Source organism: Strix aluco, chromosome 20, assembly GCF_031877795.1.
Source record: "Strix aluco isolate bStrAlu1 chromosome 20, bStrAlu1.hap1, whole genome shotgun sequence".
Lineage (NCBI taxonomy): Eukaryota > Metazoa > Chordata > Aves > Strigiformes > Strigidae > Strix > Strix aluco.
This window is the reverse complement of record NC_133950.1, coordinates 5,664,351-5,683,231: the sequence shown is the minus strand read 5'-3', so window position 1 is coordinate 5,683,231 and position 18,881 is coordinate 5,664,351. Positions and strand designations below refer to the sequence as shown.

General features: G+C 50.7%; 2 protein-coding genes across 2 annotated transcripts; one reads left to right on the top strand and one right to left on the bottom strand.

Moving 5' to 3' along the window:
- The first annotated feature begins 876 nt into the window (after window positions 1-876).
- Window positions 877-3,083, top strand: TUBB4B (tubulin beta 4B class IVb). The gene is made up of 4 exons (XM_074846202.1): window positions 877-994; window positions 1,088-1,196; window positions 1,274-1,384; window positions 1,871-3,083. The coding sequence occupies exons 1-4, from the start codon at window positions 938-940 to the stop codon at window positions 2,929-2,931; spliced, it is 1,338 nt and encodes a 445-aa protein (XP_074702303.1). The 5' UTR covers window positions 877-937; the 3' UTR covers window positions 2,932-3,083.
- Window positions 3,071-17,925, bottom strand: CIMIP2A (ciliary microtubule inner protein 2A). The gene is made up of 7 exons (XM_074846203.1): window positions 17,870-17,925; window positions 14,221-14,414; window positions 10,165-10,478; window positions 9,063-9,180; window positions 7,804-7,898; window positions 5,605-5,722; window positions 3,071-3,159 (listed from the first exon to the last, which is right to left on the bottom strand). The coding sequence occupies exons 1-7, from the start codon at window positions 17,923-17,925 to the stop codon at window positions 3,071-3,073; spliced, it is 984 nt and encodes a 327-aa protein (XP_074702304.1).
- Between the last annotated feature and the right edge of the window lie 956 nt (window positions 17,926-18,881).

Genomic DNA, 18,881 nt, shown 5'->3' with positions numbered 1-18,881 from the left:
CCGCTAAACGGCTCCCCCCGGCCGCCGGCCCGCCCCGAGCCCACGACGCCGAGGACGGGCTCCCCCGCACCGCTCGATGCTGCAGCCGCCGCAGGCCCTGCCCGGGCCTATCCCCTTCCCGCCTCCCGGCGCGGAGCGCGGTTGCCATGACAACGGCCGCCCGGCCCCCGCTGCCTCAGGCGGCTGCGCGCCAGAAAGTGCTAGAAAGGCGCCGCAGCCCGCGCCTGCGCAGACGGGCTCCCTGCCCCCCCGGCGCCGCCGCAGCGCCCCGGGGCCGGCGGAGGGGGACAGGGGTGGCAGCGCGGGCGGGCGAGGGAGGCCCTCCCGGAGCAGCGGAGGCGAGAGGCAGGGGGGCGCTCGGGACCCGCGGGGGAAGCGGCCCGGCCAGGTTTCGCCGGAAACCGCCCTCCCCCTCTCCCGCAGTAAGGAGGAGCCGCCGCCTACGCTGCGCAAAGTGCGCACACGGCTTCGGGAATAGGCGGCTGCGCGAGCCACCGCCCAGCGCCGGCTGCGGAGTCATTGCGACGGTTACTAGGACACTTTGTTTTCATCCAATCAAATGGCGTTAGCTCATCCCTGAGGCCGGCAGCCAATCATGCTCGACATCAATCATTCAATTAAGCCAATCGGGAGTGCCCTGAGCGAGTAGGGCGGGCATTCGTGGGCCTCGGTTGCCTAACAGTAAAATCAACAGACAAGCGGGCGGAGCCAATAGGAGCCAATGATTTGAATGACAGCGTTCCGGCCAGCCAGATTTCCTCATTTTTAGAGCCTCGTTATGAGTAGCCAATAGCTGCTGCGGATGACCGCCCGGGCGGGGAAAAGAAGGCTGCGCGCGCATTCCGCTGCTATATAAGGCTTGGCGGTTGCCTCGCGCAGTCAGAGTCGGTTGGTGGAAGAGTGGCGTTGGGTGAGAGCGAGCTGTGCCGCCGCCATCATGAGGGAGATCGTGCACCTGCAGGCCGGGCAGTGCGGAAACCAGATCGGGGCCAAGGTCCGGGCGGTGGGCAGGGGGCGGCGGGGGTGGGAGATGGGAGGAGTGGGGCACGCCCGGCCCAGCCGCCTCTGACGCGATTTTCTCCGGCAGTTCTGGGAGGTGATCAGCGACGAACATGGCATCGACCCAACCGGTACCTACCACGGAGACAGCGACCTGCAGCTGGAGCGCATTAACGTCTACTACAACGAGGCCACAGGTAGGGCCCGGCGCGCCGCGCGCCCCCTCCCCGGGCCGCCCCCGGCGCCGCAGTCACGGCTTCTCCCTGTCTTGCAGGTGGCAAGTACGTGCCCCGCGCCGTCCTGGTGGACCTGGAGCCCGGCACCATGGACTCGGTGCGCTCCGGGCCCTTCGGCCAGATATTCAGGCCAGACAACTTCGTGTTCGGTGAGTGCGCCGGGAGCGGGGGAGGGACCTGTCGTGTAACCGGCTCGGGGTGGGGTGGGCAGGGCAGGGACGCTGCACTGCGGGCTTCAGCGCCGCACATGCTCCTGAGGCAAGCGCGGCCCCGGGAGGGGGGTTAATCCTGCGCTTCATGACGGGCACGAAATACCGGGGAACAGCGGATGGTGCGTGATGGCAGCTGCTGGGAGAGCAGGTCCGAGAAGGCACAAGGGGTCGTTGCTCTTCCGATTCTCATTACCCTCCTCCATGCTATCAGGAGAAATTAAATGGCTGCGGTGTCACTGATCACGAATGTTTTCCGTGTATCTGCCGAGCCGTTTCAGAGGTGTTTGTGTGAAACCACAGCTCTGCGCTCGATAAAGTGAAAGCTTTTCTGTTTCTCTGTAGCCCGATGCCCCTAAGCTTTGCTTGCAAGCAATAAGCAGGAAGCAGTGACCGTAATCTAATACGAAAATGGCTCTCTTCCAGGTCAGAGCGGAGCAGGAAACAACTGGGCAAAGGGCCATTATACGGAAGGTGCTGAATTAGTTGATTCCGTGTTAGATGTTGTAAGAAAGGAGGCAGAAAGCTGTGATTGTCTCCAGGGCTTTCAGCTCACTCACTCTCTCGGTGGTGGTACGGGCTCTGGCATGGGTACCCTCCTCATCAGCAAAATTCGTGAAGAGTACCCAGACCGAATTATGAATACTTTCAGTGTTGTACCCTCCCCTAAAGTATCAGATACTGTAGTAGAGCCCTACAATGCCACGCTCTCGGTTCACCAGCTTGTGGAGAACACGGATGAGACATACTGTATTGATAACGAAGCCCTCTACGACATATGCTTCAGAACACTGAAGTTAACTACTCCGACATACGGTGATCTGAACCATTTAGTGTCGGCCACCATGAGCGGTGTTACCACCTGCCTGCGGTTCCCAGGCCAGCTTAACGCTGACCTGCGGAAGCTGGCAGTGAACATGGTTCCCTTTCCCCGTTTGCACTTTTTCATGCCTGGTTTTGCCCCGCTCACGAGCCGTGGGAGCCAGCAGTACCGTGCTTTAACTGTGCCAGAGCTAACACAGCAGATGTTTGATGCAAAGAATATGATGGCTGCGTGTGACCCACGTCACGGCCGCTATCTGACCGTAGCTGCTGTTTTTAGAGGCCGTATGTCGATGAAAGAGGTTGACGAGCAAATGCTGAATGTTCAGAACAAAAATAGCAGCTATTTTGTTGAATGGATTCCCAATAACGTTAAAACAGCGGTCTGTGACATTCCACCTCGTGGCCTGAAAATGTCTGCCACCTTCATTGGGAACAGCACGGCCATCCAGGAGCTGTTCAAACGCATTTCTGAGCAGTTCACGGCCATGTTCCGCCGAAAGGCTTTCCTGCACTGGTACACTGGTGAGGGCATGGACGAGATGGAGTTCACAGAGGCTGAGAGCAACATGAACGACCTGGTGTCTGAGTATCAGCAGTACCAGGATGCTACAGCTGAGGAGGAGGGGGAGTTTGAGGAGGAGGCTGAGGAAGAGGCAGAGTAAAAGCTATGCAGATGAACACCTGTAAATTTTGTTTAAAGCTGTATGAACTCTTTCATTCAAAACTTCTCTGTCTGTGTTGTGTTCCTCTTCCTGTCTCAAAGTCACTTCAAATGCTGTACAGGCACCATTAAAGCATTTTTCACAGTGCACAAGCTCGTCTCCTTTGTTCCTTTTCGTAAGCTTTTCGGGTGCTGTTCCTAAAAGTGAGCCCGTAGGTGTGTCGGAGGTCTGGAAAAGAAAAATGATGGACTTGGGGTGAGCTCTGCCACCTTGCCTGGGGCAACCACGCTTCTCTCCCTGCCCTCCTGTGAGCTGGGTGCCTGTTGCACGGGACGTGGTGACAGTCCTTGGGAACTGAAGAAATCCTCCGGTATTCCCTCGTAACAAGTGCACTGGTGGGGGGGGATACACTTCACAGGGAGGGTGGAATCCAGCTCCAAGCCGCGTCTAAATTTAGGTACCTGCCTGTGGACTCCTCTTACAGGCTTTGCTCTTGGCGGGAGCCCAGTGGCTCTCCTGACTGTTGGGGTTCAAGGGGGGGGTGTCTGTAAGCTATGACAGCTTATCCCAGCTGCCTGGGCAACAAAATGGTGCAGGCAAGTTGCCTTTGATGGGGTGGGTGCTCCTGGCGGAGGAAGAGCTGGGCTGATCCACTGCAGCTACCTGGCAGCGTAAGCCCAGCAGGTAGCCCTGGCCTGTGGGGAGCGCTGGGGACAGCTGTGACCAGCTGTGCTGTGCCCGCTGCTGCGGGGAGGGCGGCTCAGGAGCACCCGTGTGTGTGCAGCCTCGCTGGGGTCACTAAAAATTAGTATGTAGTGGTTTTACAACTAAATAATCGGGTGTTACTGCAGCCTCCGCGAGCTGAGCACCTGATAAATTACACCTTCATCTCGTGAAAACTCTATATTGGCAAAACAAATTTTCACTGTGGAAACAGTTAATATGTTCAGTGTTACCTGAAGTGACAGACGTGTCACTCAGCAGCTGGACAGGAGATAGCAGGCTGCTTTCCTGCTAAGAAATTTTGTTCTGTGTTCTCAATTGTAACTGATTTTGTGTTCATTTTTTCTGTCTTAAAAATAAGTTTCTCCTTCCAGAGTTGAACTGGTTGGAGTAGTTAAAATTGCCCCGACTCGGGGGGGGGGGGGGGGTCTTGGGGCAGTGGAAGTCAGTCTGTCTAGAGAACGAGGTGGTTGGTTTCAAAGCTACGCAGGAGAATACTTCCGTAGGTGAAAAGATGGCAATTTTAAAGCATGAAGTAACACTTTAAGCAGTTGATTTTTGTCCTTGATTTTAGGGTGGGTTTTTTCTCCCTCCTTTTCATGACACTGAAGCTGGTGTGTTCCCTGGCCTGACAGTTACTGAGGGCAGGACAGTGTTGTCCCCCCAGTATCCATTAATCACGCTCTGGCTGCTCCCCCCCCACTTGCTGCAGGCTTGTGGAGAGAGAACAAACACATGGGTGAGTATTAACACCGGAACCCTTAGGTTCATGACAACTTTTCTCCCGGGGGGTTTAGCTTGCTGGCTAAAGCTTTGTGGAGTGTGACCGCAGCCCTCCCCAGGCAACCCAGCACAGAGGAAGGGGGCACCGGGACGGCCAGGGCTGCGGAGGGGGGACGGGCTGAGTGTAACGCACCGGGAGCAGCAGTGTGGTGACAGAGGCCAGAATGAACGTATTTCTCTTCACCTTTGATCAGAAGGCCTGTCCAGCCTCGCCTTTCCCCATCAGGGTGTAAGATGCTTCCAGCCTTTCCCTTAGACCATCCCGCACGCTCCTGCTGACTGGCCGTGTGTTAAACTTTGCTTTTTCTGCATGGTTTTCCCACGCCCCGGTACAAGTCTTGCTAGAGCCACGTTCACTGCCTCAACATTCTCCTCTCTGGGCTCAACCTCGATATCAGCTACAGCCCAACCCTGCCAGGATAGCTGTTTTCCCACGCTTTGCTTTCATTTCTACCACATTTTGTATCTCTGCATTAAGTGCAAGCTGTGAGTTTGGGCCTGTCTAGCTTATCTCCATGATTTCCTCTCCCACATTACTGAGCTGTGGTCTCTTGACTTTGCTGTGGCCAAAGATAGCAATATTAGTTGCTGATTTATTGAAATTTTAGCCTGATACCTTAATGCTTTCAGGTGCATGGGCAGACCTTCCCCTTAACATACACAAAATTACTTCAGACCTCCCCTTTTAGGCAACACCATTACCTGACAAGGATCAGGCAGACAGTACGGGGTAGCCACCACCTGTCTCGATGACTAACACCATTTCACTGCTTTTTTTTTGGTGCTTCCTCAACCCATTTGTATCATTTACCTTTTGCTTTTTAGCAGACTTTAAGCTTTTTAGAACAGAATTGCTTTCCCGATGAAGAAATTGTAAGGGGGGGGGGGTGTTGCTGAGCCTCCTCTGCTGCAGCAGGAGGTCGGTGGCTGGAAACCAGAGGAATGTTCTGCGCAAGTCCCGGCTGGCCGCGGGACGATGGGCTCTCCTGCAGAAAGGCAGGGGTGCCCCGACTCCAGCACCTTGGCACAGACTGGAAAAAAATCTACTACCCTTGTGGAACATTTTAGTAATTGTTCACTTCTACAACACTACAGCTAATAACAGTGCTACTTAATGACAGTAATTAATATTAGTGACTTGCATTTTCACTCAGCTGATAAACTTACCTGGTATGAAGCCTGCGTAGGAAGGTATCAGTCCATCACTGGTGTAAATTCTGTTGTTAGGCCAGTATGTTTGGGGAAATCTCTTGCCAGCACTGCAAGCTGGGTTTCTGTCCATCATCTGGAAAACAAACAAACAAATAAAAAAACCTACCACCATAGTACAGTTCATTTTCAACCATACTGTTATTGCCCAAGTCATGTGCTTTGACTCTGTATTAACTATTTTAAGCCAATGTACAGCAATTCTCTTCCCAGTTCTGTTTTCTTCTAATTAGGATCTACATTGCATCTTCCCCTTTTTCCACTTTATAAGCTTTTCTCCTGACAGGTGTTGGCAGCGGCTCTCAACAGCACGTACCCAGGTGCACAGAGCAGCTCCTGGCCTAGGCCTAGTCGTCAGGACCTCTACAGTCTGGGCTGCGTTCATCACCCCTGGGCATCATCTGCACGTCCCTTGTGCTCCTACATTTGCTACACCACGAGCCAGCAGTATCTGCTGGAGTTGGACACACGCCTTGTCCGCTCCTGTGCTATGACTCTGCACATCTGTGTTTTGGTTCAACCCATTTAACTGGTTTTGAGGGGTTTTTTTGATGACCAGCTGGTAATGCCCAGGCTGGGAGGAACGGGAAGGCTTAGGGAGCACTAACTGAAGGGTGAGTGTAAATCATCTCCTGGATCTGTCCCTGCCCTCTGCGGCCAGACCCAGACAAGGGGCTGTGCGCGAGGATGGATATTGCAGCTCTCTGCAGCGGCGAAACCCCTAAAGGTGTCACTAAAGCTGTGCCGCCTCCTCGGTGGAGAAGGGACGGGGTTTACGGAGATGAGCAAACCACGGGGCCGCTGAGCCCTTTTGTGACTAGTGATGGAGCGATTGCTGCAATTCCTCAAGCGCGGCGCTGGAGCGAGAGGGTTGCGTTATTTTGCCCGATGCAGACAGTAAGCAATGAGCCACGGCACATCCCAGTATGTAACCTAGGGCAACGGAGATTTAGGGCAGAAGATTAGTGGCTTGAAGTCAGAAGCCATCTTAGACAGAAATGTGGTGTGAATTTTTTTTTTTTTTTTAGCATGCTTATATTCCTTCAGTGCCTGAAACGCTGCAGCTAACCTCTGCCGGATCCTGCGCTGCAGAAACACCTCCCTCACCAATTCACTGCATGGCAGGCGTTTCTGAAGAAAACAGGGGGATAAAGGCTTTGCAAACAGCACATTTAGTTTTGATAATGCCTGGGTTTTGTTCTGTTTGTTTCATTTCAATTCCTATTAACAGCAGAAGGAGAGGATGGGGAAGCCAGCACAGGAAAAAACATTTCAGCCAAAGCATGAGGCTGCCATGAGCGCTGTCAGCCCTGCTGCTTTCCCCGCTGAGTCACTTCTTCCCAGCTGAGGTTCTCTGAGCTGGGGATCCTCAGTCTTGGACTTTTTTCTACATCAGACCCACATGCTCTGGGACGAAGGCACTGCAGTGAATCCTGGTGACCAGAAAGGGCTGGAAATGTTGTAACCTGCTTTTAATGAACTGATCAGCCCTCTCCAGCAAGATGCTGCATCTTGGGGATCTCACTCCATCCTGGCAGCAGAAAGAAATGCGTAGCTTTGAATGCAAACTGTTAACTACTGTGGGAGAGATCTCATTTTCCTGTGTGGGAGGATTACATGGCATTATATGGGAGATCTTACAGCAAGGGGACAAAATAGTTTTTCAGTAGGGATGTTTCTGTGTCCTTCCCAAAAGGAGGAGAAAGATCTAGATCCCTTTAAGACAAATGATGTTAGTAAAGGAAAAAGCCTTACAACCCATTATGAGGGAGAAATATCCATCCAAGCAGCCCAGGAAACCATCCAGCACTGCCATCCAGGTAGAGAAGATATATTGTGTAAGGGAAGCACAGATAGATGCATCTGTGTTTCTGCACTCAGAGCAACATTTTTAATAGCCACCCTTGACCTAACCCGCAATAGATTTGCTTAATCCTTTTATGAACTCATTTATCCTCCCTTAATGTCCCAAGGAAACAAGTTAGAGAATTTAATTGCTCATGATTTTTTCAACATGTTACCTAATAGCATTTTATTTTGCTTGTACTTATAACCCCAGTTCTAATACTACTACTGTAAATGAAACCACTTTTGGTGTTGCAGATGAATCAACACCAACGTTATACTGTTGAAATATGATTTGTGCGTATCAGCTACCTGTTGTCGGTCAAATTCGTTCGTTGCTTCCTTCACAGCCTGGACGTAGTTCACACCGTTAACCTGGGTCAGGCAGGGGATGAATCCAGCATACCCTGTGGATGAAGACAAGAGGGAACATTTTCTGCTTGAGAACATACATATTGTATAAGGATCAACCAGTCTGGAAGTGGAAGAGGCTGGGATAAATATAAAACCTTGGCAAAGTATTGGAAGGAAAAGTTCATCCATTTAAATTGTAAAATTATTTCTTACATGTGAAGTATCTTTTCTGAAAGAGCCTTTTTTATTATTTGCAAAGAAAACTTAATGGGCTGAACTGCTCTTTGTTGGTCTCCGTGAGGTATAGAAGAAACATTTAATTTTCTTATTTTTTTCTTTACATCAACATCTCTGTCATGTTCTCTCCCAGTTTAATACACGCTCAGGAGCTAACAACTGGGTGTCCAACCTTTCTTTTCCTCATTTGCCCTGCCCATCCAACCAGTTTTCACCAATTATAATACAGAAACTATATAAAGTCTAAAACTACATAAAATGGAGAGAGGTACAACTTGAAGAGCAGCCAGAACTCCCTCTTCCCAAAGGGATGCTTTGGAGAGAGGGAAATTTGTCTTCTGCATCCTGTAACATCGATGCTCTTTCACCAAGTCTGAAATATTTTGACGTACAGCCCCTGTATTCTCTGCGGTCTGCTGCAGAGCAAAGTATCCTCCCCACTGGTGTCGTACCCTTTAGGGGGAGTCCAGCCCTTTATAATCCTCCTACTTGCAGAGAAATGCTCTTCCAGTACTGCAAGTGGTGAAATTACAGAGTCTAACTCCTTGTAAGACAGTTTTATACATTTATGATGGTGCAATACACCACTGTTTGTTGATTTGATGATTCAGAAAAACATCTTATTTCTAGGAGAGAAGTAACTACCTCAACGGTAACAGACACTCATCAAGCTGCCGGGGTTGGTGCAGAGCCCATGACCCATCTCCCCTTGCTTCCTGGAGCATTTTCTAGCCTGGCCCCACAGCTGCATCCCTTCCACCTGCCCATGGGCACGTGTCCCTCAGCGTGAGATCCTCAGGGGTGACAGAATCCCAAAGAAACACCCTTGCATGGAGAGGAGCAGGGGCATTTTCCATCCCAAAGTGTTCAAACGAGCTGGAGTGACTGGCCAATGTCTCTGAGATTCCCCCAGGGGGAGAAGGGTGACACAATTTCTCCTGAGGTGGACTCATGCTGCACATGACCTCCCCCTTTTTTACCTGGAATGACTTTCTGTTGGATCACACATGGTACCTCCAGTTTTGGTAACCGATAATCTTGCTCTGTATCTGCAGTTTCAGCATATTCTGGCAGAGTCACACCTTCAATTTTTACAGGCTCAAAATAAAAGCAGAAATAAAATAAACACCAGTAAAGCATGCTTCCTCCTTTGGGTCCATTGCTTAAATTGCTGCCAAAACCTGTGAATGGCAACTGCCATTTCCATTTCTTCCTGGCTGTACACTAAGAGCTGCTCCAAGAATTTCTGGGAAAGTCAAATTACTAGGTGAACTCTCTGTATGCAGAGGTTTTGCAAAATCCCCAGAGAGAACAAGGGGACCTTTGGGCGCTGAGCTCCTTCACAAATCTGTTTCTCAGAGCAAGAAGCAGGAATGCCCCTTCTTGGGATTTATATCCAAGCCAGCTTTTGACTTGATACGTCAAATCTCTAATCTCTGCCTTCAAGGGATTTGCAGAGCCCTGGCTGGCTGTGGCGTGACAAATGCTCTCTCTGGCTCCAGAAGAAATAAGGGGGTGAAACACGTTGGTCCCAAGTGATACCAGCAGTGCCGTGCAAAGCAGCGCCCAGCTCCTTGGGCAACTCCCAATGCTTGTGTTTCAATGAGGGGTAATGATGATGGGAAATTCAGGTGAGCAGTAGGAGCAGTTAAGGGTTCAGAAACCTGGCACATAAGGTTGCCAGGAGTGTTCTGTCTTCAGGAGGAGGAGGAGGACAGTGGCAGGGCTCACAGTTCACCTGAAGGAAACACAAGCCTGGCTGCGTAGGACAGCACAACACAAGATTTAATAACGGATTTGAAGATAAACTCAACCAAAAGAGAAGTTAAACCTGTATTAGGAAGAGTAATTAATGATTACAACTATTTCCTGAAGTTGTGGTGGATTTGCTACTGCTAGAAACATTTGTGTATTTACTGTTTCTCTACATGACACTAAACTTTCCATCTTTGCCATCCACGCCCATATGAAGTTCCCTCTTCACGCACCAGAGAGATCCCTTCCATGCCCGCCAGTCCCCAAACCCCCGTCCCTCTGCAGCAGCATCCCTTATACCACGTTTTTCCACCCAAGACCACTTACCAGTTTGCTTCCCACCAAGTCACTGCCGAGCCAGCTGGGTCTGCACCTTTTTCCCTGTCCGTAGGCCGGGGTGATCTCGGGCAATCGCCACTCTTTCCCCTCAGACGCAGGACGATGTGAAATCCTCTGTGGGTACCCCTGAGGCAGTTGTGTCCTTGGGGCGTACTCACTGGGGTGGTGCTGGGGCAGGGGGTCCGTGCGCATCATCGTCAGCTCTTCCTTTGCCGGCCCTGGCCCCGGTGGGGGAGACTTTGGCCCAAGGACTGGTTCAGGAAAGCTTGGAGCAGCCCCAGGTTTCTCATAGGGAAAGTGCCCTGTGGGACAGACAGTGAGTTAAGGGAAAGGAGCGGCCAAATGAGGACAAGGGATCCCCATCACACTGGACCCCAGCCCCCCCACACCCCTCTGTAGAAGGAAAGAAGCCTGGAGGTCAACAGCATCCTCAGCTGTGATTGTATCCTGCAAGTGCCGTCAGACCCACCCAATAAACCAGCCTGCTCCAAAAAACTGCACAAATAGTTCAATTATTCTGATACCTAAACTGTAAAATATCATCAGCCAACCTATAAAGAATGGGAAAAAAACAACCAACCAAACATACCCTTTTCTCCACATGGCTGTGTCAGCACACCCCAAAACACACACCCATCCTGAGGAATTTTTGCACTGACATCGCTGCTGTTCATCAAGGAAAGGGTCTGCTCTAACGATGGCTGGGAAAAAGATTATCTTAGATCTAGTGTATGCTAAATATCTCCACTGTGAACTAGGGACAGAGCCCTGCGACTTGAGACTCTGCAGGGACAGTTGAGCTTGGCTACTTTTGTCTGGCTTTCCCTTAAAAATATCCCGTGACGTGGCTCCCCAGCCTGCCCCGGCCCCGTAGGACACCCCCAGGCCGGGTGCTCTGTGCCAGGAGTGAAGCCAATTTCTCCCTCCGCAGTGGTTACAGAGGGTGCTCGCTCTTAGGCCCTGCAACCACCTTTTCCTTATTGGAAAACTTACTATGCCAGTCTTGCCTTTTTTAAACAAACCAAATTGCTCCCATTTTTGTTCTCATAGGTGATTTTTTTTTTCAGCCCTGTGGTCATTACTGCCTTCCCCTGACATCCTCATGTTTGGTGAACATCTGTATCGCAGTGCAAAGCCCCACGGACGAGACCCCGTCTCCCAGCAAAGGTTTCATCGGCAGAGTTCCGGAGAACAACGACCTGTCCCAGCTCAAAGAGCGTGGAGCAAAATTTACCCCTTTCTGCAAGAGTATAGGACTTCTGATGGGCATCCAGGTTTGTAATCTCCTTATAATTGTATTATAAACTATATATACTGTGTATAACTCTATAAAGTATATATACTGTATATAAATCTATAAAGTATATATGGTCTATGTAATTGTATTATCAAATATTGATAGCTAGAGACAAAATAAAGACAAATTGTTGACGAAAGTGATTTCTCAATCCAGTGTACAGATTTTAAAGCAGGTTTGTCTTAGTATTTCCATCATTATTAATGAAAATATTGTATCTACTCTCTTCTTTTTACAGTGCAAACCAAAGAAAAAGGAAAAATGAAGTTGTTTTGCACTTGAAAAATCCATATGAGCTCTTTTTCATGACCCTGAGTTTTGCAAACTTACTGATTCAGGAAGGTTGCACAGTAAGGTACTAAATGAAAGGTCAGCAGATCATCGTGCATTTGATTTGAGTAAATACCCCCAGTTTCAGCCCAGGTTCCCAGGGAGCAGGCACCTGTATGCTTGGCCTGTGCCATAAACCCCTCAATGCCAACACGGCCACCTCTGGAGATCCAGCAAACCCTGGTTGATATCCCCAACTGACCCAGACCTCACAGGAAAAAAACATTGTGGGATTCAACAAGGCTTTATCAAAAATAGACCTTGAGAAAAAGTGTTCAGACTGAGTTTGCTAAAGGCAGCCACACAATCCAACACTGCCGCGTACGCATCTCCATCATGTCAAGTACCCAGGAGGATGCCAGCCACTACTAATGAGGTTTGCAATGGAGGGTTTTAGGGATCGCTCACCAACAGCTCGCCAGCAGAAGCTGTTGGTGAAGAATTACCAGCACAGCAAGGTGCTCCCCTGTGGCCACGTTCTTCAGCATTTCACCAACAAGCAGCAACTGTGAGCCCCCAGCTGCAGACATTGGTGGGTGACGTAAGGTTGGCGAGGAGAGAACGAGAATGAGGACAGGATAATGAGAGAGCAACTGGGTCAACTGGTTGGTTGAGTCCATCCAAACTACATTTTAGTCCAAGGAAATGCAAATTTAAACGTCCAGGAATGAAGCCTGTAAACACCACCTGTGTAGTAGAGACCTGGATCCTCGAAAACAAGGCCAGGATGAACAGAAAGGCCAAAAGTTTGCAAGAAGCTACACAGCATGAATTCCCAGCATGAAATGGGAAAACATTGCTTCGGTGTGGCCGTCTCCAGGGAAATGAAGACCCAGATCCTTCCTGGGCACGTTAGCCCTGCGTTCAGCCAGGAGAGGACTTGCTCCCACTGAACGGGACGGCCGCAACAGATGAACAGATCAGGCCTAGACACGTGAGATGGTACGTGGCACACGAGTCTCCAAAGGAGACGTCCCTGAGAGGGGTTGGTACAGCATCATGGTGCAGTGGCTGCTGTGGCCTGGTTTGGGTCTGCTCAACAGGGACCCTTTGCCTGGCAGGGCTGGGATGCAGGAGAATCCTGCAAATGGTCCACACTGGGAATCTATGTGAGCATGTCTCAGTGTGTGATGGAGGAGATGGGGCTGGTTAGGGGAAGGTGGGAAGGTGGGAAGGTGGGAAGGGGGGAAAGGGGGAAAGGGGGAAAGGGGGAAAGGGGGAAAGGGGGAAAGGGGGAAAGGGGGAAAGGGGGAAAGGGGGAAAGGGGGAAAGGGGGAAAGGGGGAAAGGGGGGGCACACAAGACCACCTGCTGAGCTGAGGTAGGAGCAGCAAGATGCAAAATGAACCACAAGCTGCGAGTAAGAGCTCTGAGCACAATGAGCTCTGCAGCAGGTGGGCCAGCCAGGAAAGGGGCAGAGGTGACAGAGCCAACCGTCCCCAGAAAGAGACTTTAGCCTGTGGAACTATGCTGGTTTTGACTGGGATAGAATTAATTTTCTTCGTAATAGCTAGTATGGGGCTATGTTTTGGATTTGTGCTGAAAATAGTGTTGATAACACTCTGATGTTCCTGTTACTGCTGGGCAGTGCTTACACCGTCAAGACCTCTTCTGCTCCTCACCCCACCCCACCCACAAGCAGGCTGGGGCTGCACAAGAAGTTGGGAGGGGACACAGCCAGGTCAGTTGACCCCAAGTGACCCCAGGGATATCCCAGACCGTATCACATCGAACTCGGCAATAAAACTAGAGGGGGAGAGGTTGGCGGTGAGGCGGGACACACGCACACACGGGATGGACACACAACGACTGCTGCTCAGGGGTGGCTGGGCATCGGTCGGTTGGTGGTGAGCAGCTGTTTTCATTTGCATCGCTTGTCTGTCTTGGGTTTTATTTATCTCTTTTTATTATTATCCTTTTCATTACCATTTCTCATTATTTGATTTTATTTCAATTATTAAACTGTTTTTATCTCAACCCCTGAGTTTTCTCATTTTTTACCCTTTCAATCCTCTCCCCCTAACCTGCTGAAGGGGAGTGAGTGAGCAGTTGTGGTACATAGTTGGTAGCTGGGATTAAACCATGATGGGAATATAAAAGAATTAGGGAGCGAGTTCACAATACGCCTTAAAATAATTTCTCTTCATCTAACCGAAGATAACCTGGAAACTAAAATTCTCCTCTCCACTCCACCAGATGCCAATGTGAGAAGACTCATCAGCCAAGGCCGAGTGCTCCAGCTCCACCCCGGTGCTGCTCTCCGGCTGCCCATGCTCCAACACCAGAGCTGTGATTGCTCCATGGAAAATATCCCATTTCACCCCAGGAGTCTATTGAAGACCCTGCTGCTCATGATTGACCCTGTGCTCGTTAGCAGAGCCTGTTCTGGTGAAAGGATGAGACCTGGGGTCTGCTCACCTGGACGCTCAGGGAGATAACCCTGGACACCATCCTTCCTCCTGCCGAAGTCCTCAGTGAACTTCTGGTTGTGCAGCGGCGCCAGCAAGGGGCGAGGGCTCTTTGCAACACCAGGATCCATCAGCAGGTTGTAAGTGGTTTTGCCAAAAGTCTTTCCAAACTGATATTTGTACTGAGGGACAAAGCCCTCATAGCTGAGGAGGAAACCAAAAAAGAGTGGTCACTGTGGTGGCATTGAAAGGTGTCCACTGGCAGGATAACCTGCCTTAGAGCTTTTGTACACAGGAAAGGCCACGGCCAGGAGCACACGTGGCTTGGAGTAGGAGCCCAGGGAAGGGGACTGTGCAGGGATGTGCCTGTGAGCGTGAATCAGTTCATGCTGCTGGAGCAGCAGCGCAAGGGGAGCACCGAGCAGATGCGTGTGGTTATGCATGAAGCCAGGCAGGTGTGTCTGTGTGTGTTTGCACACGCAAGCAGGAAAGCTGGCTCAGATTTACAGGTGTGTATAGGCACAAGCTTGCGCTTCAGTTCACAGAGAAACAGGGAATGAGGTTGGGGCAGGTGGCTGAAGCAGCACCTGCGGATGGGAAGACTTACGGCAGGAGCACAGCGTGGCACTTAGACAGCATCGACAGGGACAGCCCTCCAGTTAAAAATACCATTTCCAGTTAAAAACGCTTCAGGTTTGAAATTTTGCAGTTGCTCTCTTTGTTTTAAATCTGTGAGTTACTGGTAATTTCCTAGTGTCCGTTGTTCAATATTTAAAAATCAGAAAAATTATGTGCTTGTACCTGCCAAACCTCTCCGCTCCGCACCCTTGTACAAACCTAACCAGGCACGGTTGGGAGAGGCACGGGCGGGTGGCTGCTCAGCCCCAGTAACAAACATCGCTCCGTTTTTTCAGGACCTTTGTGCAGGATCTGTAGCAACACGCTACTTCTTTGCTCCCCGTGTCGTGGGATGGGCAGTTTGAGTTCTTGGTGGCTCAGGGTAGGGCAGGCGCAGAAACTTTAGCTATTCCCAGTATCAAATTTCCTAATGGTGATTATTCCACCGCTGAAGAAGAAAGGTAGAGCTACCAGTTGCAACGTACAGACAGAAATATTCAATCAATGAGCCCACTGCCTATCTGGGGATAAAGCTGGATGATGCACAAGGATCATAAGATGATGAGTAAGTACTTTCCCTTCCAAATACTTTAAACAACAGTGAGCAGAGCCATGCATTTACACTTGGCAAGTTTTCCCACTTTGCATGCAGGATCTCTCACCAGCAGCTGCCGGAGGAGGTCGGTGGCTCGTCCACATTGATTTTCAATAGGTCTTGCAACATGGGGAAGCTACGCCAGGACGAAAAAGCTGAGCAAGAGTGCAAATGATATAGCCTGAATAATTACAGGATAGCCAGAGGGATTTTGATCATGAACAACATAATGGTAGGGCTGAGAAAGGATTCAATTCATAAGCAATTAAAAGCGAGGTAATCCAAGGAGCTCAGGCAAGTCAGTTTGGGTTTAGGGAGAAGGGATCAGCCACGGAGTGAATTACAAGTTCTGCTGATAAAAGCTGTGGTGCTTGGAGAAGAGACTGGTCTGAGGAGGGCTGCTTGTCCTCCTGCTTGGTATTTTAAGAAACCAGAGGGATCCCCTGTTTCTGTAGTTCACGCTGAGCCACTGCAGCTGCTGATCTCAAACACCAGCGAGCGGTGAGTAACCTGCTTTCCCAAGGCTGAGCCCCATTTCACTTTTCTCTTACTCAGCCATATCTCTTCAATCACCACTCCCCAGACTTGCTCTGCTCCGCGCCCTTCCCAGCGCCACCAAGCCGGGATGGGGCAGGCAGGGCTGTGCCCAGTGCCTGGGATTCATGAATTTACCCCTTCTCTGTGTGCCAAGTCCATCCCACACCATCCCACATGTTGGGTTTGGCTTCCCAATGCTCTTGAGCGTTGCGGTGGCATTTTCAAAGCCCTGGCCCTGACCATTGCCCGACCTGAGCGACAGCAGCCAGTTCTGATGACTCCACTGTGTTTTCCAGTTCACTGGCACAGCTGGGTACGATGCACGGGGCAACTGGTGAGTTGCTGCCATGTGGCACCTTCCTCCTCCTCCTCCTGCCAGCACCCCAGCACAGGGTGCACCGTCTGCCAGCAGCAGAGCCTGGGCTCCAGCGATGCCCTTCAGGCAGCTTCTCCTTGCACTCAACCACCCAAACCAGATGCAAAGCAGCACCCTCACGACCCACAGGGGCTTCCTCCAGGGCTTGGCGTGACGCTATGAGCCTGCACAGCATTGCAAAACACAGTAGCAGAATTGGGTTGTTCCTCCTCCTGCCTTCAGTGACCAAAGCACCAGCCTGGAGAGGAGCAGCCCCAGCTGCTGTGTCAGTATTAGAGCTCGAAGCTGCTTCTTGGGGGGCTGTCTGCTGGCAGGAGTGAGCAAGGGAATGTTTTGAGGCTTTTGGACGTGCAAGTCCAGCCACAGCTCCTTCCTTGCTATTACTCATCTTTCCCAAGCTGCTGCCAGCACACAGCTTTGACAGGGTGACAGCACGCATGGAGTAACACATCACATCGTTCAGACAACTGCAGTAATGCACAAACCTGTTAAAACTCCCCAACCCCAGAGCTTATGTAAGTTTAGAAGATACAGATATCAGTAATGGAAAAATCCTGCATGCTGCTCTAATGGGAAGGACTGATCTGATCGTCACCACAGGAGCATCATTAAGGGAGGAAATGTGCTCCACCCTTTATCTGCAGCTCGGGATCTGCCCACCTCCTGCCCGTCCTGCGCTGCACCTGCAGCTGTGTGGGACACGGCTGGTTTTCTCTGTGTCAAAGTTTGCAGCCCGGTCTGTCGGCAGCCCCTCCACCCTGGGATATCATCCTCGTGCCCTCTGGAGTTACCCTCAGGCTGGACTAATCTGAGAGATTTTTGTTCCAACAGAAGCTTGTTTTCCCTCAGTGGCCATCCAGCCCTTCTCAGCCCATTTATGTGCATCTTGGACCACGTCCCCCAGCACAAGTCACCAGGGAACCCCATGCACACCCCGAAGCCTATCCTCTTACTTCTGCTCTTTGTGTCTTACCTTTTAACCAATAACTCATCACCTCTTACCCATGACAGCTTAGTTTCTTCTTTCCAAGCCTTTAGAGGAGAATGTTGCAAAAAGCTTTGGAAAAAGTCTGACTGTATCAACTAGATCACCAGCATCCACAGTCACTAACTTCTTCAGAGAGCTTGGATCCGGCAGCAGGACTGTGCTCCAACCAATTTGACAGGAGCGTGTGATGTCGATGCAAATATTTATTTAAAGAAGATCTTCAAAGATCCTTGATGCAAGAATTATGACAGTTTGGAAGCCAAACCCTGCACAGCAGCCCTGATAACATTTGGCAGCTTAAAACAAATGAAAAAAAGGGGAAAAAAAGATTTTGACTTTACGCTCAATGAGCTATGGCATGGTATGGTCTTTAATTATACCCTGGTATAAGGTGGTGCTTCTTATCCTGGAGCCCTGTCTCCTTTGGAGCCCTGCTACATGGAATATTTAATAGTGTCTTTAAAAATCATAAATACTACGTGATCCCAGCCGGAGCTATTTGCATTGGAAATGAACAGGCATTTTGGAAAAACTTCAGAACTTACCCAGGGATATAGTAGGGATTGCGAGGGAAGAGGTTATTTTCCTTCGGGGCTGCCATGGCAATGTGGCAGCAATCTGTGGTGGGCGTGGGAGGAAGGAGAGTCACTATGATGCAGTCGCCCGGGAAACCTCTGTGATGCTGCCGGGAGCGGTGTCGGTACCCAGCAGCACTTCCAGCTGCAGCACACAGCTTGTCAGGTTTTTCTGGACATGTCTTTTTCCCCACCTGGAAATTTTGGATGAGCACGGAGACTTTATAGCATTTGTCAGGTTTCCTGAAGGCTCGTAGCCCTTGGGACAGCAGCACCAGATGTTCCCCATAAGCAGCCCCAGCACAGATACGTGGTCACGCTGCAGTTCATGTCCAACACGCACAACCCAGGAGAACCTGGCTGTGTGTGCCCTGTCCACCGGTGCAGCCCACGCAGGGCCAGGCCAGCACTGTCTGCACACACACAGCCGCTGCCCACCTTTCTGGGAGGAAACCCCAAGGCGGAGGTTAGGGCATTCACTGCGCTGCGCTGGAAGGCTCAACCCTCCTCTCCCTGCCCTTGTCACCCTCCCCGCCTGGCTGGCTGAGGATGCTTCACACAGGATAAAGGTTGTTTCTGTTCCCAACATCACACGGTCATGCTGTCTTGTGTGCGGTGGGTTTCACGCCCCTCCAGCTGAAGGCAGGCCCAGGACTTGGGCCTCCTGTTCCCTGAACAGCCACAGTGGCCAGTATCTCCTCAAGTCAAAGACCACTACATCTGTTCACACCAATGCTGTTTCCACCAACTACAACAGCAGCAACAAGCCTGCTTCACTGCCAAAGCCCTCTGCGGCCTTGAAGAGCTCGGCCACATGGCTGGCAGCTACTTCAAAGATACTAACCAGAAATCAGAGTACTCAAGGGTTGTTCTCATCTGCTTAGGTGTCTATACTCCATCCAAAATTTTATCTCAGGAGATAAAGATGCTGCTTTGACTCTTGCCTTTAGTACCTAAACACTTTGAGAGATCTGGAATATCC